Raw genomic sequence first — 23,468 nt, 5'->3', positions numbered from 1 at the left:
AGTGGCCCCCAGATAATTTGAGTTTGAGACCCCTGGCATAGAAAGTACACCCACTAACATTTGTATAGCAATAGTTTTGTCAATTTCACCTCAGAATTTTCTTTTTTTGCCTTTACCTTAGATTTTGTGGTAAAATTGGTAATATTACAAAGAACAACTAGTTCCGCAAACAACAAGCCCTATAGATGAAAAATTTATTGAAAATTGGGTGTGTTATGGATTTTAAAGGCGAGGAAAAATAAAAAATGAAAAATAAAAAAATTGCTGTGTCATTAGGGGTTCATTTTTTTTATTAGGAGAGGGGTTTATTCACATTAAATATTTTATTATTATGCCTACAGGGGACTTTTCACTGCAAAGCATTGGTATAGCATTGATCAGTGATCTTAGCAATCCACTTGTACAGCCTGCCAGAAGGACGACCATACAAGTGGATGGCAGTAGAGTGTCACAGATCAAGTAACGAGACCTCAGGCTGCCATCTTGAATCACAGAACCCCGCAAACGCATGGCTGGTGGTTTGATCCATCAAACAAAGCCCCCATAATGCTTAAGATGCCATGATCAGTATTGATCACTACATCTGAAGTGTTAATGGTAGGCATCAGCATGATCACTGATAACAGCCCGAATCCTCTATCTATGAAGCTAGCACAACCCCCACGCATGCTTTTTAGCTCAAACACGCTGCAGGGTGTAAAGTTATGTTTTAGTGAGCTAAGTGCTAGGAAGCAAGGGAGTACAGTTATGCCTTGCATCATCTAGAAGTTAAAAAGGCTATAAATGCAGTTTTCTTAAAAACAGTGTCACACTTATCTAAAGTTTTATGCGGTATAGCAGTTCAGCCCAATTCATGGCAGTGGTGTTGAGCTGCAATAGCAGACAGAGGATGTCGATAGTTGGAATGCTGATTCTGGGCCTGCATTGAATTTTCCTAATCGTGTCTAACATTTTTTTAAATCACTAATTAAGGACTTTTAGTGTACCTGTATCTTCCTACTTATTGGGTTTACATTAAACCTTTACTGCGTACATTTTGGCAAATGTTACTTGTTTATAGATTAAGTCTCTACTTACCAGGAGTGAATAGCTGATCGTTCACTTTACAGAAACAGGATGTAGTGCTGGTTGTGGAAGTTTCTGATAAAGTTGAAGATGAAGGTGTTGTGGTTTCAGTTGGTGGAGAAACGGTTGTTGTCAGTGTTGTGCTGCTTGTAGTCGCTGATGTAGAAGATGTTAAAATTGTTTTAGTAGGAGTTATTGATACTGTAGTTCCAGATGTTGATGTAACAGTAACAGTATAAGTAGATGTTATAGTAGCAGAAGTAGTAATAGCAGTGTCGGTAGAAGTTTTTTCGGTCACAGTATATGGAGTAGATGTTGATGTAGTAGTTGAGACAGTGGTGGTGGGAGTAGTTGTCTCTGTTACAGTCTGAGTGGTTGACATAGAGCTAGTAGGAGTTTTAGTTTCGGTTACAGTATATGGAGTAGATGTTGAAGTAGTTGTCTCTGTTACAGTCTGAGTTGTTGATACCGAGCTAGTAGGAGTTTTAGTTTCAGTCACAGTATATGGAGTACTTGTTGAAGTAGTTGAGCCAGTGGTGGTGGGAGTACTTTTCTCCGTCACAGTCTGAGTTGTTGACACGGAGCTAGTAGGAGTTTTAGTTTCGGTCAAAGTATAAGGAGTAGTTGTTGAAAAAGTTGAGACAGTGGAGGTTGGAGTAGTTGTCTCTGTTACAGTCTGAGTTGTTGACACAGAGCTAGTAGGAGTTTTAGTTTCGGTTACGGTATATGGAGTAGATGTTGAAGTAGTTGTCTCTGTTACAGTCTGAGTTGTTGACACAGAGCTAGTAGGAGTTCTAGTTTCAGTCACAGTATAAGGAGTAGTTGTTGAAGAAGTTGAGACAGTGGAGGTTGGAGTAGTTGTCTCTGTTACAGTCTGAGTTGTTGATACCGAGCTAGTAGGAGTTTTAGTTTCTGTTACAGTATATGGAGTAGATGTTGAAGAAGTTGTCTCTGTTACAGTCTGAGTTGTTGACACAGAGCTAGTAGGAGTTTTAGTTTCGGTTACGGTATATGGAGTAGATGTTGAAGTAGTTGTCTCTGTTACAGTCTGAGTTGTTGACACAGAGCTAGTAGGAGTTCTAGTTTCAGTCACAGTATAAGGAGTAGTTGTTGAAGAAAGTGAGACAGTGGAGGTTGGAGTAGTTGTCTCTGTTACAGTCTGAGTTGTTGATACCGAGCTAGTAGGAGTTTTAGTTTCAGTCACAGTATAAGGAGTAGTTGTTGAAGTAGTTGAGACAGTGGTGGTGGGAGTAGTTGTCTCTGTTATAGTCTGAGTTGTTGAAACAGAGCTTGTAGGAGTTTCAGTTTCGGTCAGAGTAAATGGAGTACTTGTTGAAGTAGTTGAGACAGTGGTGGTGGGAGTAGTTGTCTCTGTTAGTGTCTGGGTTGTTGATACAGAGCTAGTGGGAGTTTTAGTTTCGGTCACAGTATATGGAGTTGTTAAAGTAGTTGAGACAATGGTGGTGGGAGTAGTTGTCTCTGTGACAGTCTGAGTTGTTGAAACAGAGCTAGTAGGAGTTTTAGTTTCGGTTACAGTATATGGAGTAGATGTTGAAGTAGTTGTCTCTGTTACAGTCTGAGTTGTTGATACCGAGCTAGTAGGAGTTTTAGTTTCTGTTACAGTAAATGGAGTAGATGTTGATGTAGTAGTTGTCTCTGTTACAGTCTGAGTTGTTGACACGGAGCTAGTAGGAGTTTTAGTTTCGGTCACAGTATAAGGAGTAGTTGTTGAAGAAGTTGAGACAGTGGAGGTTGGAGTATTTGTCTCTGTTACAGTCTGAGTTGTTGACGCAGAGCTAGTAGGAGTTTTAGTTTCGGTTACAGTATATGGAGTAGATGTTGAAGTAGTTGTCTCTGTTACAGTCTGAGTTGTTGATACCGAGCTAGTAGGAGTTTTAGTTTCTGTTACAGTATATTGAGTAGATGTTGAAGTAGTTGTCTCTGTTGCAGTCTGAGTTGTTGACACAGAGCTAGTAGGAGTTTTAGTTTCAGTCACAGTGTAAGGAGTAGTTGTTGAAGTAGTTGAGACAGTGGTGGTGGGAGTAGTTGTCTCTGTTATAGTCTGAGTTGTTGAAACAGAGCTAGTAGGAGTTTCACTTTCGGTCACAGTAAATGGAGTACTGGTTGAAGATGTTGAGAAAGTGGTGATGGGAGTAGTTGTCTCTGTTAGTGTCTGGGTTGTTGATACAGAGCTAGTGGGAGTTTTAGTTTCGGTCACAGTATGTGGAGTTGTTGAAGTAGTTGAGACAATGGTGGTGGGAGTAGTTGTCTCTGTTACAGTCTGAGTTGTTGACACAGAGCTAGTAGGAGTTTTAATTTCGGTTACAGTATATGGAGTAGATGTTGAAGTAGTTGTCTCTGTTACAGTCTGAGTTGTTGACACAGAGCTAGTAGGAGTTTTAGTTTCTGTTACAGTATATGGAGTAGATGTTGATGTAGAAGTTGTCTCTGTTACAGTCTGAGTTGTTGACACAGAGCTAGTAGGAGTTTTAGTTTCGGTCACAGTATATAGAGTACTTGTTGAAGTAGTTGAGCCAGTGGTGGTGGGAGTAGTTGTCTCCGTTACAGTCTGAGTTGTTGACACGGAGCTAGTAGGAGTTTTAGTTTCGGTCACAGTATAAGGAGTAGTTGTTGAAGAAGTTGAGACAGTGGAGGATGGAGTAGTTGCCTCTGTTACAGTCTGAGTTGTTGACACAGAGCTAGTAGGAGTTTCAGTTTCGGTCACAGTATATAGAGTACTTGTTGAAGTAGTTGAGCCAGTGGTGGTGGGAGAAATTGTCTCCGTTACAGTCTGAGTTGTTGACACAGAGCTAGTAGGAGTTTTAGTTTCGGTCACAGTATAAGGAGTAGTTGTTGAAGAAGTTGAGACAGTGGAGAATGGAGTAGTTGCCTCTGTTACAGTCTGAGATGTTGACACAGAGCTAGTGGGAGTTTTAGTTTCAGTTACAGTATATGGAGTAGATGTTGATGTAGTAGTTGTCTCTGTTACAGTCTGAGTTGTTGACACAGAGCTAGTAGGAGTTTTAGTTTCGGTCACAGTATATGGAGTACTTGTTGAAGTAGTTGAGCCAGTGGTGGTGGGAGTACCTGTCTCCGTTACAGTCTGAGTGGTTGACACGGAGCTAGAAGGAGTTTTAGTTTCAGTCACAGTATAAGGAGTAGTGGTTGAAGAAGTTGAGACAGTGGAGGTTGGAGTAGTTGTCTCTGTTACAGTCTGAGTTGTTGACACAGAGCTAGTAGGAGTTTTAGTTTCTGTTACAGTATATGGAGTAGATGTTGAAGTAGTTGTCTCTGTTACAGTCTGAGTTGTTGACACAGAGCTAGTAGGAGTTTTAGTTTCAGTCACAGTATATGGAGTACTTGTTGAAGTAGTTGAGCCAGTGGTGGTGGGAGTACCTGTCTCCGTTACAGTCTGAGTTGTTGACACGGAGCTAGTAGGAGTTTTAGTTTCGGTCACAGTATAAGGAGTAGTTGTTGAAGAAGTTGAGACAGTGGAGGTTGGAGTAGTTGTCTCTGTTACAGTCTGAGTTGTTGACACAGAGCTAGTAGGAGTTTTAGTTTCGGTTACAGTATATGGAGTAGATGTTGAAGTAGTTGTCTCTGTTACAGTCTGAGTTGTTGACACAGAGCTAGTGGGAGTTTTTGTTTCAGTTACAGTATATGGAGTTGTTGTTGAAGAAGTTAAGACAGTGGTTGTGGGAGTAATTGTCTCTGTTACAGTCTGAGTTGTTGACACAGAGCTGGTAGGAGTTTTAGTTTCTGTTACAGTATATGGAGTAGATGTTGAAGTAGTTGTCTCTGTTACAGTCTGAGTTGTTGACACAGAGCTAGTGGGAGTTTTTGTTTCAGTTACAGTATATGGAGTAGTTGTTGAAGAAGTTAAGACAGTGGTTGTGGGAGTAATTGTCTCTGTTATAGTCTGAGTTGTTGACACAAAGCTAGTAGGAGTTTTAGTTTCGGTCACAGTATATGGAGTACTTGTTGAAGTAGTTGAGACAGTGCTTGTGGGAGTGGTTGTCGCTGTTACTGTCTGAGTTGTTGACAAAGAGCTAGGAGGTGTTTTAGTTTCGGTCACAGTATATGGAGTAGTTGTTGATGTAGTAGTTGAAACAGTGGTGGTGGGAGTAGTTGTCTCTGTTACAGTCTGAGTTGTTGACACAGAGCTAGTAGGAGTTTTAGTTTCGGTCAAAGTATAAGGAGTAGTTGTTGAAGAAGTTGAGACAGTGGAGGTTGGAGTAGTTGTCTCTGTTACAGTCTGAGTTGTTGACACAGAGCTAGTAGGAGTTTTAGTTTCTGTCACAGTGTATGGAGTAGAAGTTGGAGAGGTTGAAACAGTGGTGGAGGGAGTAGTTGTCTCTGTTACAGTCTGAGTTGTTGAAACAGAGCTTGTAGGAATTTCAGTTTCGGTCACTGTAAATGGAGTAGTTGAAGTAGTTGAGACAGTGCTTGTGGGAGTAGTTGTCTCTGTTACAGTATGAGTTGTTGACACAGAGCTAGTAGGAGTTTTAGTTTCAGTCACAGTATATTGAGTAGTTGTTGAGAAAGTTGGGGTGGGAGTAGTTGTCTCTGTTATAGTCTGAGTTGTTGACACAGAGCTAGTAGGAGTTTCGGTCACAGTATATGGAGTAGAAGTTGAAGTGGTTGTCTCTGTTACAGTCTGAGTTGTTGACACAGAGCTAGTAGGAGTTTTAGTTTCGGTCACAGTATATGGAGTAGAAGTTGAAGTGGTCGAGACAGTGGTGGTTGGAGTAGTTGTCTCTGTTACAGTCTGAGTTGTTGACACAGAGCTAGAAGAAGTTCTAGTTTCGGTTACTGTATATGGAGTAGTTGTTGAAGAAGTGGAGACGGTGGTGGTGGGAGTAGTTGTCTCTGTTACAGTCTGAGTTGTTGATACAGAGCTAGTAGGAGTTCTAGTTTCGGTTACTGTATATGGAGTAGTTGTTGATGTAGTAGTTGATACGGTGGTGGTGGGAGTAGTTGTCTCTGTTAAAGTCTGAGTTGTTGACACAGAGCTAGTAGGAGTTCTAGTTTCGGTTACTGTATACGGAGTAGTTGTTGAAGAAGTTGAGATTGGGGTGGTGGGAGTAGTTGTCTCTGTTACAGTCTTAATTGTTGACAAAGAGCTAGTAGGAGTTTTAGATTCAGTCGCAGTATATGGAGTAGTTGTTGAAGCAGTTGATAAAGTGGTGGTGGAAGAAGTTGTCTCTGTTACAGTCTGAGTTGTTGACACGGAACTAGTAGGAGTTATAGTTTCGGTTACAGTATAAGGAGTGGATGTTGAAGAAGTTGAGACTGCGATGGTGGGAGTAGTTGTCTCTGTGACAGTCTGAGTTGTTGACACAGAGCTTGTAGGAGTTTTAGTTTCAGTTACAGTATATGGAGTAGTTGTTGATCTAGTTGAGACAGTAGTGGTGGGAGTTGTTGTCTCTGTTACAGTCTGAGTTGTTGACACAGAGCTAGTAGGAGTTTTAGTTTCTGTTACTGTATATGGAGGTGAAGTTGAAATGGTTGAGACAGTGGTTGTGGGAGTAGTTGTCTCTGTTACAGTCTGAGTTGTTGACACAAAGCTAGTAGGAGTTTTAGTTTCGGTTACAGTATATGGAGTAGATGTTGAAGCAGTTGATACAGTGGTGGTGGGAGTAGTTGTCTCTGTTACAGTCTGAGTTGTTGTCACAGAGCTAGTAGGAGTTTTAGTTTCGGTTACAGTATATGGAGTAGTTGTTGAAGAAGTTGAGACAGTGGAGGTTGGAGTAGTTGTCTCTGTTACAGTCTGAGTTGTTGACACAGAGCTAGTAGGAGTTTTAGTTTCTGTTACAGTATATGGAGTAGTTGTTGAAGACGTTGATACAGTGGTGGTGGGAGTAGTTGTCTCTGTTACAGTCTGAGTTGTTGACACGGAGCTAGTAGGAGTTTTAGTTTCTGTTACAGTATATGGAGTAGTTGTTGAAGACGTTGATACAGTGGTGGTGGGAGTAGTTGTCTCTGTTACAGTCTGAGTTGTTGACACGGAGCTAGTAGGAGTTTTAGTTTCGGTTACAGTATATGGAGTAGATGTTGAAGCGGTTGATACAGTGGTGGTGGGAGTAGTTGTCTCTGTTACAGTCTGAGTTGTTGTCACAGAGCTAGTAGGAGTTTTAGTTTCGGTTACAGTATATGGAGTAGTTGTTGAAGAAGTTGAGACAGTGGAGGTTGGAGTAGTTGTCCCTGTTACAGTCTGAGTTGTTGACACAGAGCTAGTAGGAGTTTTAGTTTCTGTTACAGTATATGGAGTAGTTGTTGAAGACGTTGATACAGTGGTGGTGGGAGTAGTTGTCTCTGTTACAGTCTGAGTTGTTGACACAGAGCTAGTAGGAGTTTTAGTTTCAGTCACAGTATATGGAGTAGTTGTTGAAGAAGTTGAGACAGTGGAGGTTGGAGTAGTTGTCTCTGTTACAGTCTGAGTTGTTGACACAGAGCTAGTAGGAGTTTTAGTTTCGGTTACAGTATATGGAGTAGATGTTGAAGCGGTTGATACAGTGGTGGTGGGAGTAGTTGTCTCTGTTACAGTCTGAGTTGTTGTCACAGAGCTAGTAGGAGTTTTAGTTTCGGTTACAGTATATGGAGTAGATGTTGAAGCGGTTGATACAGTGGTGGTGGGAGTAGTTGTCTCTGTTACAGTCTGAGTTGTTGTCACAGAGCTAGTAGGAGTTTTAGTTTCGGTTACAGTATATGGAGTAGTTGTTAAAGAAGTTGAGACAGTGGAGGTTGGAGTAGTTGTCTCTGTTACAGTCTGAGTTGTTGACACAGAGCTAGTAGAAGTTTTAGTTTCTGTTACAGTATATGGAGTAGTTGTTGAAGACGTTGATACAGTGGTGGTGGGAGTACTTGTCTCTGTTACAGTCTGAGTTGTTGACACGGAGCTAGTAGGAGTTCTTGATTCGGTTACCGTATATGGAGTAGTTGTTGAAGAAGTTGAGACTGTGGTGGTGGGAGTAGTTGTCTCTGTTACAGTCTGAGTTGTTGACACAGAGCTAGTAGGAGTTTTAGTTTCGGTTACAGTATATGGAGTAGATGTTGAAGCGGTTGATACAGTGGTGGTGGGAGTAGTTGTCTCTGTTACAGTCTGAGTTGTTGTCACAGAGCTAGTAGGAGATTTAGTTTCGGTTACAGTATATGGAGTAGTTGTTGAAGAAGTTGAGACAGTGGAGGTTGGAGTAGTTGTCTCTGTTACAGTCTGAGTTGTTGACACAGAGCTAGTAGGAGTTTTAGTTTCTGTAACAGTATATGGAGTAGTTGTTGAAGAAGTTGATACAGTGGTGGTGGGAGTAGTTGTCTCTGTTATAGTCTGAGTTGTTGACACAGAGCTAGTAGGAGTTTTAGTTTCGGTTACGGTATATGGAGTAGATGTTGAAGCGGTTGAGACAGTAGTGGTGAGAGTAGATGTCTCTGTTACAGTCTGAGTTGTTGACACAGAGCTAGTAGGAGTTTTAGTTTCGGTTACAGTATATGGAGTAGATGTTGAAGCGGTTGATACAGTGGTGGTGGGAGTAGTTGTCTCTGTTACAGTCTGAGTTGTTGTCACAGAGCTAGTAGGAGTTTTAGTTTCGGTTACAGTATATGGAGTAGTTGTTGAAGAAGTTGAGACAGTGGAGGTTGGAGTAGTTGTCTCTGTTACAGTCTGAGTTGTTGACACAGAGCTAGTAGGAGTTTTAGTTTCTGTTACAGTATATGGAGTAGTTGTTGAAGACGTTGATACAGTGGTGGTGGGAGTAGTTGTCTCTGTTACAGTCTGAGTTGTTGACACAGAGCTAGTAGGAGTTTTAGTTTCGGTTACAGTATATGGAGTAGATGTTGAAGCGGTTGAGACAGTAGTGGTGAGAGTAGATGTCTCTGTTACAGTCTGAGTTGTTGACACAGAGCTAGTAGGAGTTTTAGTTTCGGTTACAGTATATGGAGTAGATGTTGAAGCAGTTGATACAGTGGTGGTGGGAGTAGTTGTCTCTGTTACAGTCTGAGTTGTTGTCACAGAGCTAGTAGGAGTTTTAGTTTCGGTTACAGTATATGGAGTAGTTGTTGAAGAAGTTGAGACAGTGGAGGTTGGAGTAGTTGTCTCTGTTACAGTCTGAGTTGTTGACACAGAGCTAGTAGGAGTTTTAGTTTCTGTTACAGTATATGGAGTAGTTGTTGAAGACGTTGATACAGTGGTGGTGGGAGTATTTGTCTCTGTTACAGTCTGAGTTGTTGACACGGAGCTAGTAGGAGTTTTAGTTTCGGTTACAGTATATGGAGTAGGTGTTGAAGCGGTTGATACAGTGGTGGTGGGAGTAGTTGGCTCTGTTACAGTCTGAGTTGTTGACACAGAGCTAGTAGGAGTTTTAGTTTCGGTTACAGTATATGGAGTAGTTGTTGAAGAAGTTGAGACAGTGGAGGTTGGAGTAGTTGTCTCTGTTACAGTCTGAGTTGTTGACACAGAGCTAGTAGGAGTTTTAGTTTCTGTTACAGTATATGGAGTAGTTGTTGAAGACGTTGATACAGTGGTGGTGGGAGTAGTTGTCTCTGTTACAGTCTGAGTTGTTGACACAGAGCTAGTAGGAGTTTTAGTTTCAGTCACAGTATATGGAGTAGTTGTTGAAGAAGTTGAGACAGTGGAGGTTGGAGTAGTTGTCTCTGTTACAGTCTGAGTTGTTGACACAGAGCTAGTAGGAGTTTTAGTTTCGGTTACAGTATATGGAGTAGATGTTGAAGCGGTTGATACAGTGGTGGTGGGAGTAGTTGTCTCTGTTACAGTCTGAGTTGTTGTCACAGAGCTAGTAGGAGTTTTAGTTTCGGTTACAGTATATGGAGTAGATGTTGAAGCGGTTGAGACAGTAGTGGTGAGAGTAGATGTCTCTGTTACAGTCTGAGTTGTTGACACAGAGCTAGTAGGAGTTTTAGTTTCGGTTACAGTATCTGGAGTAGATGTTGAAGCGGTTGATACAGTGGTGGTGGGAGTAGTTGTCTCTGTTACAGTCTGAGTTGTTGTCACAGAGCTAGTAGGAGTTTTAGTTTCGGTTACAGTATATGGAGTAGTTGTTGAAGAAGTTGAGACAGTGGAGGTTGGAGTAGTTGTCTCTGTTACAGTCTGAGTTGTTGACACAGAGCTAGTAGGAGTTTTAGTTTCTGTTACAGTATATGGAGTAGTTGTTGAAGACGTTGATACAGTGGTGGTGGGAGTACTTGTCTCTGTTACAGTCTGAGTTGTTGACACGGAGCTAGTAGGAGTTCTTGATTCGGTTACCGTATATGGAGTAGTTGTTGAAGAAGTTGAGACTGTGGTGGTGGGAGTAGTTGTCTCTGTTACAGTCTGAGTTGTTGACACAGAGCTAGTAGGAGTTTTAGTTTCGGTTACAGTATATGGAGTAGATGTTGAAGCGGTTGATACAGTGGTGGTGGGAGTAGTTGTCTCTGTTACAGTCTGAGTTGTTGTCACAGAGCTAGTAGGAGATTTAGTTTCGGTTACAGTATATGGAGTAGTTGTTGAAGAAGTTGAGACAGTGGAGGTTGGAGTAGTTGTCTCTGTTACAGTCTGAGTTGTTGACACAGAGCTAGTAGGAGTTTTAGTTTCTGTTACAGTATATGGAGTAGTTGTTGAAGACGTTGATACAGTGGTGGTGGGAGTACTTGTCTCTGTTACAGTCTGAGTTGTTGACACAGAGCTAGTAGGAGTTTCAGTTTGGGTCACAGTATATGGAGTAGTTGTTGAAGAAGTTGTCTCTGTTACAGTCTGAGTTGTTGACACAAAGCTAGTAGGAGTTTTAGTTTCAGTCACAGTATATGGAGTATTTGTTAAAGAAGTTGAGACAGTGGATGTTGGAGTAATTGTCTCTGTTACAGTCTGAGTTGTTGACACAGAGCTAGTAGGAGATTTAGTTTCTGTTGCAGTATATAGAGTAGTTGTTGAAGACGTTGATACAGTGGTGGTGGGAGTAGTTGTCTCTGTTACAGTCTGAGTTGTTGACACAGAGCTAGTAGGAGTTTCAGTTTCGGTCACAGTATATGGAGTAGTTGTTGAAGAAGTTGGGACAGTGGAGGTTGGAGTAGTTGTCTCTGTTACAGTCTGAGTTGTTGACACAGAGCTAGTAGGAGTTTTAGTTTCGGTTACAGTATATGGAGTAGATGTTGAAGCGGTTGATATAGTGGTGGTGGGAGTAGTTGTCTCTGTTACAGTCTGAGTTGTTGACACAGAGCTTGTAGGAGTTTTACTTTCGGTCACAGTATATGGAGTAGTTGTTGAAGAAGTTGAGACAGTGGTGGTGGGAGTAGTTGTCTCTGTTACAGTCTGAGTTGTTGACACAGAGCTAGTAGGAGTTTTAGTTTCAGTCACATTATATGGAGTAGTTGTTGAAGAAGTTGAGACAGTGGAGGTTGGAGTAGTTGTCTCTGTTACAGTCTGAGTTGTTGACACAGAGCTAGTAGGAGTTTTAGTTTCTGTTACAGTATATGGAGTAGTTGTTGAAGACGTTGATACAGTGGTGGTGGGAGTAGTTGTCTCTGTTACAGTCTGAGTTGTTGACACAGAGCTAGTAGGAGTTTTAGTTTCAGTCACATTATATGGAGTAGTTGTTGAAGAAGTTGAGACAGTGGAGGTTGGAGTAGTTGTCTCTGTTACAGTCTGAGTTGTTGACACAGAGCTTGTAGGAGTTTCAGTTTCGGTCACAGTATATGGAGTAGTTGTTGAAGAAGTTGGGACTGTGGAGGTTGGAGTAGTTGTCTCTGTTACAGTCTGAGTTGTTGACACAGAGCTAGTAGGAGTTTTAGTTTCTGTTACAGTATATGGAGTAGTTGTTGAAGACGTTGATACAGTGGTGGTGGGAGTAGTTGTCTCTGTTACAGTCTGAGTTGTTGACACAGAGCTAGTAGGAGTTTCAGTTTCGGTCACAGTATATGGAGTAGTTGTTGAAGAAGTTGGGACAGTGGAGGTTGGAGTAGTTGTCTCTGTTACAGTCTGAGTTGTTGACACAGAGCTTGTAGGAGTTTCAGTTTCGGTCACAGTATATGGAGTAGTTGTTGAAGAAGTTGGGACTGTGGAGGTTGGAGTAGTTGTCTCTGTTACAGTCTGAGTTGTTGACACAGAGCTTGTAGGAGTTTTAGTTTCGGTCACAGTATATGGAGTAGTTGTTGAAGAAGTTGAGACAGTAGTGGTGGGAGTACTTGTCTCTGTTACAGTCTGAGTTGTTGACACAGAGCTAGTAGGAGTTTTAGTTTCAGTCACAGTATATGGAGTAGATGTTGAAGTGCTTGAAAAAGTACTGGTGCCTGTAGATGTCTCTGTTACGGTCTGAGTTGTTGATACAGAGCTAGTAGGAGTTTTTGTTTCGGTCACTGTTAATGGAGTGGATGTTGATGGAGTAGTTGAGACTGTGCTGGTGGGAGAAGTTGTTGTCTCTGTTCCAGTAGTTGTTATTGTCGAAGTGGTTGTGTATGGAGTTGTCTTTTCACAAAACCTTGAACAACACTCAAACTGAACTCTGTAATTGTAGCAAATTTGCGATCCAGTTTGGTTAGAATTGTTACATATTAGACCATGTTCAAGGTCACATTGATATGTTTGGTTTGATGCATTACTGTTTGCTCCCCCATATACTATAGCCTCGCACTGGATGTTTGTTACAATTTCATCAGTGCTGCAAACCTGATAACCTTTTGACTTAATTTCTTGCAGGCTTTCCTTATCACCATCATTAATATTTGAGGTCGGTGCATGCAAATCAAACCATTGGGTGTATCTACATTGCATTTTTGTGCACTGGGGAGCTGATGGTGGTGGTGTAGATATTTCAGGAGTTGAGGTAGAAAGGCTGGTTGTTGGACTTTGTGTAGTTGTGGTACCGCATGTTGTTAAAGAATCACAGCATTGGATACTTATCTCATAGTTGTAGCAAACTGGGAAGTTATACGAGTTATAGCATAATAAACCAATATCCTTGCTGCAGGTTACATTTTGTCGTAATTCTTGAAGATCACTGTCTGGAAATGCTTTTGCACGACATCTGACATTGAGTGGTGATTCACATACGCTATATCCAGCTTTTCTGATGTTATCAAAGGTTTCAAAGTCCCCAGTGTCAGTTTTGCCTGGATGATACACTGGATATGAAACATCATACCACTGTGACCACGTGCATTTTGCACACACTGAAAAGAAAAATAATCAGTTAGAAAATTGTATAGAAATTATCTAAAAAAAAATGGTATAAAAAAATTATAGATTTATTATTAAAAGTGAACCTACACTTTCAATACCAGTTGGCTGAATGTTCATGCGCTGACAGTTATCTCTCCTGACTTCCCCATACACATGAATGTTTGCAACAGCTGAGGGGAGAGGTGAACTGCAACCAGACTGTTCTGATGCTGGCTTATCCCACCCAGAATAATAGGGCGAGGCATTAAAATTCCAACCTGCCCGACCCTTCTCTTCACTGATATAATCTGTCAGTGGAGGTCAGTAGGCGACCATACACCTTAGTCAGTTGGCCACACTCACTGGCAGCAGGTTCAACCGACTCTAATCTAAGGTGTATGGGTACCTTTAGGCTGGGTTCACACAACAGAATTTCCGCCTGCAATTCTGCTTTGAAATTGCAGGTGGAAATTCCGCTTACTAAAATGTATAGTATAGTGAATGGGTTTCCGTACACAAATTCACACTTCGATGCTCATTCTTCAGGCAGAAATACTCACGGAACACATGGCAGTCTATTGGAGACTGCAGTGTCCGCGCGGTCCAAGCGCCGACTGTTTCAGTCGGCTCTGGCCGCACTCAGAATCTCCAGGCAGAAATTTTCTGCCCGGAGATTTTGCAGTGTGACCCTAGCCTTACTCTTAAATACTGAGAAAAGGAGAAGGTGATCCGAAATAATTCAGCAGGGAAAGCTATTTTCTTTAATAGAAAAAGCATCAAATTCCCTGCATATAGATATTTTTACATACAGTATCAGGAACATGCAGCAACCACCATGAGGGGGTGGGGTCTTAGTAGCTCTCTGCATACATTCTTATGCATTGAACTTTATAATAAAACAAATTGTAGTATTTTCACAAATTCCTTCACGCTACGATCAAAGTCTAAAATTGCACATTTTTGGTCACTTCATAAACCATAAATATTTTTTTATAAAAAAGCGCTCAAAAAGTCCTGTCAAAACAAAAATGGTACTGATAAAAACTACAGACCAATAATGAGCCCTCATATAGCCCCGTGTGCGGAAAAATAAAAAAGTTAGAGGGGTCAGAAAGGACAATTTTAAACATACTAATTTTGGTGCATGTAGTTATAATCCTTGTTAAGTAGTAAATTAAAATAAAACCTACATAGGTGTCCTTTTTACTGAAAAGTGCACTGCGTAGAAACTGGAGCCCCCAAATTTACAAAATGGCTTTGTTTGTTTCGATGCAGATTTTGTGATAAAATCAACTAAATTATGTTACTATAAAGTACGATTGGTGGCTCAAAAAACAAGCCCTTATACGGGTCTGTAGGTGCAAAATTTAAAGTGTAAAAAAATTGGGCAGGTCTTTAAGGCCAAAATGAGCTGAGTCCTTAAGGGGTTAGGGGAGCCACAGAATCAAGGAAGATAGGACGATCCTCTAAATAGGAATCTCTGAGATTATGCAGAATGGAGGTACTGAGTAACAAAGTAGACTTGGTCTACATGAATTTCAATGTACAGTAAACTCCAAGATATGATTACCTCAACCCAGAGACAAATCAGGCAGCTGCCTAAGGCCTCATGCTTGAGGGGGGGGGGGGGCTCACAACCACCTAACTCACCTCCTTAAGTTAGTGGCAATGCGTACAATGTTGGATCTTTTTCTATTAAATATCAGTCGTTGCCCCCCCCCCCCCCCCACACACACAAAAATAAATAAATAAATCCTTTTTATTGTGCTCTCCACAATAATGACAAGTTATCACCTAACCACAGGATAGGTGATGGATGTCTATTTAGTGGGTGTATGAGATATGGGACCCCACACTCACACACACAAAAATGGGGGTCCTGAGTGCAACCATACTCTTGATCAGTGGAGGTCCCAGAGGTCAGATACCCCCTAGTTAGACACCTATCTGGTGGTTAAGTGATAAGCTGTCATAAGAAAACATTTGTAGTGCAATTTACACACAGTTATAGAGAAACATTATCCTTCAATGGGCTTGTAACATAAAATAGTTTCAACATACAATGGTTTTCCTAGAACCAATCAATATTATATTTTGAAGGACTACTATACAGTAAATCCAACACATTAAAGAAAGCATAACGTACCTGTTGTCACTGTGGTGGTACTCAGGGTGGTAACTGTTGGGGTAGTAGAACTGACTGTAGTGACTGGTGATGTAGTTGAGAAATGGAAAGTTGTAGTAGGTGGTGTTGTACTACAAGGCTCATTTATTCTTGTGATATTTCCATTGTAACATATGGCTGTGATGCAACCTCCAATGCCATCAGTAGTGTTGTAGATTGTGTCTGTATTTTTAAACATCTTTCCAGAATACATGCAGCAATCTGTTGACAAATAGATACATGTTTTAATCATCCTGAGTAACATTATGTTTTTAAAAAAAAATGTAATACTGTCCTCCAGAAGGAAGCTAGTGAAATACTTGTGTAACTTCTAGTGCTACTGCCATTACTTTAAGCAACAGGCAGAAGGACCAGTCTTGTATTTTCTTCTATATTACAACCTTAGAGAAAGCCCAATGGAGTCTATACTACAGATACAGACACTTAATTGATGGACATTAAGAGGAAAAAATACTTCATAACCATAGTTCAATTGCTGTGACCCACAACATTGTTAACAATCTGTAAAGACCAAGAGAGCATTTATCATGGCTGCACTTGGAGAAAAATGTCAAAAGTCACATCATTTTTTGGCAAGCACCCATTTGACTTTTTGACATTCTCCTATGCACTTTCTGAGTGGGTGGGGAATGCAAAAGATGGGGCGTAATTTAACATAAGGAAGCGTGGTCTCTAGCCTAGATTTATATTATGAATTAATCTTGAAATCTTGCAGTTGCCAGTCAGCCACTAGGCCTAATATTCAGTTTGATACATATTGGTCATCACAGACAGGAGCAAAATGAAAGGTGACAGCAGTCATAAGACAAAGCATAACACAATAGCTCATGAGAGCAGGCTCTTTTCCCTGTTAAATGACCTCTGCAAAGTACACACAGCATGCCCAGAATCCTTTCCCATTCATGTGATTAGGGTCTGGGCTCGTCTATTGTGTCTACGTCCATGGGGCTGTAAAATGTACCGTATTTTTCGCCGTATAAGAAGCACTTTTTCTTCCCCAAAACTGGGGGGAAAAAGTTGGTGCGTTTTATACGGCGAATACACCCCTATCGCGGCGGTCCCTGCGGCCATCAACGGCCGGGACCCGCGGCTAATACAGGACATCACTGATCGAGGTTGATGCCCTGTATTAACCCTTCAGACGCGGCGATCAAAGCTGACTGCCGCGTCTGAAGGGAAAGTGACACTAACCCGGCTGTTCAGTCGGGCTGTTCGGGACCGCCGCGATTTCACCGCGACAGTCCCGAACAGCCCGACTGAGTAGCCGGGTTAGTGCTTATAGGACACCGGGAGGGACCTTACCTGCCTCCTCGGTGTCTTCTCTATTCAGGGATCCCCTGTATGGCCGACGCTCTCCTTCCTCGTCATCACGTCGTTGCGTATGTACGTCGTGCGACGTGATGACGGCAACGGAGAGCGAGGATACCCGGCCGGCAGCAGAGACATTCCGGAGCGGCGGGGACACGGCGACAGTGATGGAGCGACATCCAGGGCAGCGGTGACGGGTCCGGAACGGCGGGGACACGTGAGTATTACCTCCTATGCAGTGGTCTTCAATCTGCGGACCTCAAGATGTTGCAAAACTACAACTCCCAGCATGCCCGGACAGCCAACGGCTGTCCGGGCATGCTGGGAGTTGTAGTTCTGCAACATCTGGAGGTCCACAGGTTGAAGACCACTATTGGGTTCAAAATCTTAAATTTTTTTAGATTTTTTTTAGAATTCGTCCTATAGGGCGAAAAATACGGTAAATTCTCTAAATGCTGGTAAAAAAAGCAAACAGCTCTGGTAAAAATGAAATCAAAATTACAGAAAATAGAAACAAGTCAGAAAAAAGAAAATGTTTTGGTATCTGGCTGTAACCAGTACATTAAATAAATAAACAAATAAGGAAACACAGTCCCTAAAGGGAATGTATCACCTACATTTTTTTTTTTTTTTTGATGAATAAAGAAAGATATTGAAAACTGTTCATTTTTCCCTTTTTACTTTCCATATTCTGATTTTATTTCCTATACATTATTATGAAAGCTGCCATCTTACCTGAGCAATTTTTAACAAAATTTAGATATATGCTTTACAGCAGGACCCATGGACATAATTCTATTAGACCCTATTAGGGTACCCTATTAATTTCAATAGGATAATTTTCTAGGCATGCTCTTTGATATTGTGCAGGGAAGGTGGAGGCTGATCTCTGACCGTCTTTTATGAATGTTTCCATCTTATCTATATACAATCCTGCCTGTGATGAAATAGAGGAAACTGCCTAAAGGTTTTCCCTACAGAACAGGAAGTAGTCAGATTATTATTTGGTTTAGAGGCCACAATGAAAACTGCAACATTTTAACAGTATCTTATAATATAGATAGTAAAACAATTCTGTGTCAAACATGACAGGAAGCGGTTGTCAACACGCTCCCTCCCTGCATCTTTATTGGAGAGCTGGAGATACACAAACGCTGTATCTCTGGCTCTCACATTGAGATGCATGATGGGGGGGTGTAAGCCACAGCTGCATGCTGTAGTCGACACAAGAGAGCTGGGGCAACAGGCAGGAGATCGCGGGGGGTCCCAGCAGTCGGACCCTCCGCGATCTGACATTTAACCCTTAACCTGTGGTATGGGATACATTTTTTGATAGTGGATAACTCCTTTAATTAACATTCCAAAAAGAAGCAGCACATCCAGTTAAATAAGACAAATGTGTAGGGGTGCCAGCATATCCGGAACCTGGGTCCACCGACTCCACAATCCAAACAGACAAAATAGATGCAGCACACCACGGAGTAGAATAAAGTAGTGGATTTATTCCAAAATGTGCAGACTACGTTTCACCAGTCTCACACTGGCTTTCTCAATCCAGTGTGAGACTGGTGAAATGTAGTCTGCCCATTTTGGAAAAAATCCACTACTTTATTCTACTGCATCTATTTTATCTATCTATCTATATTTGATGGTGAACATCTAGTCCAATACAGGTCTGGATAGTGATCCGTCCCTAGTGCTGCAAGGTATAACCTGATATATGTGATGACCATTGTGGGTCGTGAGCTTTATCCCCCTGAATTTCGCTACCTTTTTTTACTTTACTTTTTTTTATTTTATTTTCATTTTTAAATGTATTTACATAATTTTTGTTTTCATTGTTATTTCATTAATATTCTTATTTTTTATTACCATGTTCTAATTTTTTTTTTCTTTTTGTTTTTTCTTTCTCTACCTGCTCTTCCCTACCGGTGTAGGAAGGGGTTAAATGGTGACATCTCTATTGGGTTATCTTACACATGCCAATGTTCAGTTACTGTTCACATTCTGCGGTTATATTGAGCTGAGACTCAGTTCACAGCTTTATTTGTAATTATCTGAGGTTTGGGGGCTCCTTGTGCATCCTACCCTCCCATGCCTCGCCGCACTTTTGGCATCGGTGGTTGCCGGGGTGACTGGACGGGTGCACGCGGGTGCCGCTTGTCTCCTCTCTGAGACACGGTTTTGATTTCACAGTGTGCCCTTGTTCAGATTACGTGCGGTTCCATGCGCGTCCTGCCCTGGGATCCCCGGGCACTACCTCACTTGATACGTTCAATGTAGCAGAGGTGGATGGTGCACAGTGATATATCCTTTAAAGGTGGTGGGTGCCAGACCTCAAGCTCGGCCACGGCTGATAATCCAATATAAACACATAGGAAGACGGCACTCCGACTGATGTCCAAAATAAGTGGGTTTTATTAGTCCCAAAACATACAATACATGCATCACTTGTATGTTTTGGGACTAATAAAACCCACTTATTTTGGACACCAGTCGGAGTGCCGTCTTCCTATGTGTTTATATCGCTTGATACGTTGGTGGTTGCCACTGTGATGGGTCAGGTGCGCATCGGAGTCACATGACTCTGATCATGTTCCCAGAAGTTCACATGTGAAGTTTGAATAGGTATGCATTGCTAGGTATTTGCCCACGTTCACAGCGCCATTACATAGAGGTATGTGGTGTCTCCTTTCTTACCCATAAGTATTTAATGTTTTCTAATTAATCCAGGTACACATGTGTTTACAATATGTAATATTGGAGTAATTAATGTACTTTATATTTTTCAAGCAAGTTTTTAATCTTTGTATGAATTTTTCACATCTATGCACTACCTCACTTTCACAACATTGAAGCACTTTATTTTTTATACGGATACACTACAGTATTTACACTGAATTATTTGAATTTTGTTAATTGTCACAATGTGAATTGATGTTTGCACTTAAAGAGATGTATGGGCATATAAGCCCTCTTTGCTGTGGGTGTCACTATGCTTGAAATGGCTTCAGGAGTAGTTGAAACGTTGTAATGCGCCCTGTTCTGGCTTTGGATGAACTTTGATCGAGTCTCTTTGAGCGCTGGCACCAGCCATACCTTCAATGGATAAGTAGTGCTGCATTTTCTTTTTTGGTTTACTATATATATATATATATATATATATATATATATATATATATCCATCTTTAACATACAGTAATCCCCGGTGAGTACATTCTGCCATCACCATTGCCCTCCTCATGCATTATTATATTTAATTACTAATTGAGCATAATCTGATGTTTTTAACCTTGCACTTGGTTTGTCACATTTGTACTTTTAACACCTTAATTATTGGCAATCTGCCTTGCCTCCTATTGTATGCACTTTAATATCTATGCATTTATAACCAATTTTTACTGTATTTTCAATTAATTGTATTGGCTGACATATTTATACCACTGAATTTGGTCACTTTGCATGATTGAGAAAGTCTGGATACGGAATAAAGCTACCTGATTTTTTTTTCCACAAGTTCTAAGTGCTGCGGTCAATTGCTTTCTATATATATATGTATACATATATATATATATATATATATATATATATATATATATATATATACATATTTTCATATATACAGATGGTCATTTTGGGTAAGCAGTCTTCAGTTCGTCATGCTGATCATGATAGTTCCTGCTGTTGGAAGCATTATTTTTGCTGAGAACCAAAATCACAGTAAAAATTGCACATTTTACAGATATCAGCAATATTTGTATAATAGCTGTGAAACATGTTATTTTACCGAATGCAGCAAAAAAGACGCAGTAATTAGCTTGGGCAGCTGCAGCGTGTAAACATTGCCTCACGATTAGCTCGCACTAATATAATGTTTCCAGATCCATCTAATAGAATGACTGAGACCTATTGTTTAAGGAGTTTTTCTCTCATGGATCTGGTTATAGAAGTTTGAGCTTGGCATACATTATCCAAATGTAGTATTACCTGCAAATAAATAGTAGGCATTGTAAGGCCAGGTTCACACTTCAGAAGCTCCAGACGTAAAATTTCCGACCGGAGCTTTCAAGCGCGGCCAGGACCGACTGAGTCAGTTGGCGCTAGAACCACACAGACACTGCCGTCTCCATAGCCGGCAATGTCTGTGGAGCAGATCCTGACAGAACATTGAGCAGGTTCAATGTTCTGTTAGAATATTTTGATCAGAATCTTCTCTCCGAAATTCCAACCAGAAGATTCTGAGCAGAATTCCGGTCTGAAATTCGGTCTAATACTGGCAATACTACATGGCCCACATGTTGCATTTGGAAAAGGGATGTCTAACCAGCCATCTGCTGATCACAAGCTTGGCATTTCCGACCTGCATGTAACAACTGACAAATGATTGTCTATGCAATACAAGAATGAATCGAGTATGGGAGCAGCATCTCTTATAGACTCAGCATTTATAAAGTATACTAACAGAGTTGTTAGAAAATCTGTAAGATGCTATAAATGTCTTCTTACCATTGATTTCATAACATGTTTTGCCTTCAGTTGTACAGTTGCTGGATAAGAAAGAAAATGAAAAAAAAAAAAAAAAATGAATTATAAACCAGATTGAAAGTGGTATGTTTTTATGCAGGACTTGATTAATAATGAAATACATAAAGCCTTAGCACTAAACTATCCTAAGCATTTTATGTCATTGCAAGTTAAATCTACTACTACTACAAAAAGATTTGACCTAGTCATTTTTGGAAACACTAACGTTATGGTCAGTAGTTCCTAAAAATCTCCAAATATATGTAAGTAAATAGGTAAGTTAAACACAAAACCATCACCGCCAGTATCAGCTTTATACCCCAAAGCCATTAGGCTCAGACTGTCTGGCATCTTAGACCTAGCACACCTAATAGTGCACAAAGGGGTTATCCAGGAAAAAAAAAAACGTTTTTATATATATCAACTGGCTCCGAAAAGTTAAACATATTTGTAAATTACTTCTATTAAAAAATCTTAATCCTTTCAGTATTTATGAGCTTCTGAAGTTAAGGTTGTTCTTTTCTGTCTAAATCCTCTCTGATGACACCTGTCTCGGGAAACGCCCAGTGTAGAAGCAAATCCCCATAGCAAACCTCTTCTAAACTGGGCGTTTCCCGAGACAGGTGTCATCAGAGAGGATTTAGACAGAAAAGAACAACCTTAACTTCAGAAGCTCATAAGTACTGAAAGGATTAAGATTTTTTAATAGAAGTAATTTACAAATCCGGTCCCGGTCAATAAAGTCAACCTGCATTCAAGGTCTGGTGAGTGCTCCGCTTCTTTCTCCTATTGGATATCAATTTACAAATCTGTTTAACTTTCTGGAGCCAGTTGATATATATAAAAATGTTTTTTCCTGGAATATCCCTTTAAGGTCAAGTATGGCATGAAAAGTCTGCTGAGCATTGGGCTGCATTTCTTGCAACGTTTAGCACCCTTTGTAGCATTTTCTATGTTCCTCCATGTGTTTCCTCCTCTGATCCGTACAGCACTGTGACTGCATAACATATTCCTATTCACTGTAATAGTGTATACATTTCTTTGTGAGCATGCTCCTAACTCAGGGCCACTCATAGACACAGGCCTAAAGTTCTGGTAGTTAAAGGAGAACTATCGTGCATAAAAATGGATTGTCTATCCAAAGGATAGGGAATAAGATTAAGATCATGGGTGTTCGACTGCTGGGACTCCCCGCATTCTCCTGCATGGGACCCCAGCTCTCTCCGGGAATGAAGCATGTCGACCCCCGCTCAAAGCCCCCTCCATGCATCTCTAAGGGAGAGCCAGAGATAACTGAACTCTGTATCTCAAAGCTGGCGTCCCGTGCAGGAGATCACGGGGGGGGGGGGGGGGTTCAGCCTTTGGATAAGGGATACATTTCTGTGCACAATAGCTCTCCTTTGCAGCTTTCGCCACAACTCACATTATTAAAAAGTCACTAAGTAGTCACATCATAGTTCTTCTTGTTTTATTATGCAGTTAAAGGGGTACTCCGGTGGTCAACGTGTTTTTCCATTTTTGACTTACCCTATTTGTTTTGTTTCATTTCTATTCTTGTTGTTTAGCCTACTCTATTTCCGTTCTTTGTTGTCTTTTTATCCCCCACTTTGTTTTCCTATCTTTGCTTCTATTTCCTGTTTCTTGCTGTGCTGAAAACTACAAAGCCCAGCATGTCACATGCCTTGCTGGTTTGGGGCAGCTCCTTTTTTTTCGTTTGTTTGTTCCGCCCTTTACCCATCCTTCTATTTTCCCGGGTCAGCCCCCTTATACACAGCACACTAATATAATCAGCCCTGTTTGGGATACACTGTCATACACACACACAAAAGGGACTACAACTCCCAGCATGTGTCATTCAGGAGTCTTCAGTCTGTGGTATAACACCAGCTTGCTGTCTCTGTAGTCTCCTGGGGGTTGTAGTTCACCACACCTCTGTAGGGCATACACCAGTGTTTCCCAACCAGGGTGCCTCCAGGTGTTGCAAAACTACAACTCCCAGCATGCCCTGACAGCCTTTGAGCATGCTAGGAGTTGTAGTTTTGCAACAGCTGGAGGCACACTGGTTGGGAAACACTGGTGTTACATGATGTGTATGCTGAATAGGCTAGAACAGTGTTTCCCAACCAGTGTACCTCCAGCTGTTGCAAATCTACAACTCCCAGCATGCCCAAAGTCTGTCAAGGCACACTGGAGGCACACTGGTTTGTAAACACTAGCATACACACACACAACAGGGACTACAAC

The 23,468-nt window shown here is 41.1% G+C and overlaps 1 protein-coding gene across 1 annotated transcript in view; it reads right to left on the bottom strand.

The window, feature by feature from the left end:
* Positions 1 to 23,468, bottom strand: part of LOC130277494 (uncharacterized) — a 103,658-nt gene that overhangs the window by 17,470 nt on the left and 62,720 nt on the right. Inside the window, exons 29-31 of the mRNA XM_056528169.1 lie at positions 21,207 to 21,247; positions 15,354 to 15,593; positions 1,078 to 13,218 (exon numbers count right to left, since the gene is read on the bottom strand). Coding sequence (XP_056384144.1) covers positions 1,078 to 13,218; positions 15,354 to 15,593; positions 21,207 to 21,247 — 12,422 coding nt within the window. The remainder of the gene's footprint in view (positions 1 to 1,077; positions 13,219 to 15,353; positions 15,594 to 21,206; positions 21,248 to 23,468) is intronic.

The sequence above is a fragment of the Hyla sarda genome, chromosome 6, assembly GCF_029499605.1.
Source record: "Hyla sarda isolate aHylSar1 chromosome 6, aHylSar1.hap1, whole genome shotgun sequence".
NCBI classification, from domain to species: domain Eukaryota; kingdom Metazoa; phylum Chordata; class Amphibia; order Anura; family Hylidae; genus Hyla; species Hyla sarda.
The sequence above is the reverse complement of the archived record's forward strand: the minus strand, read 5'-3'. Positions and strand labels throughout refer to the sequence as shown.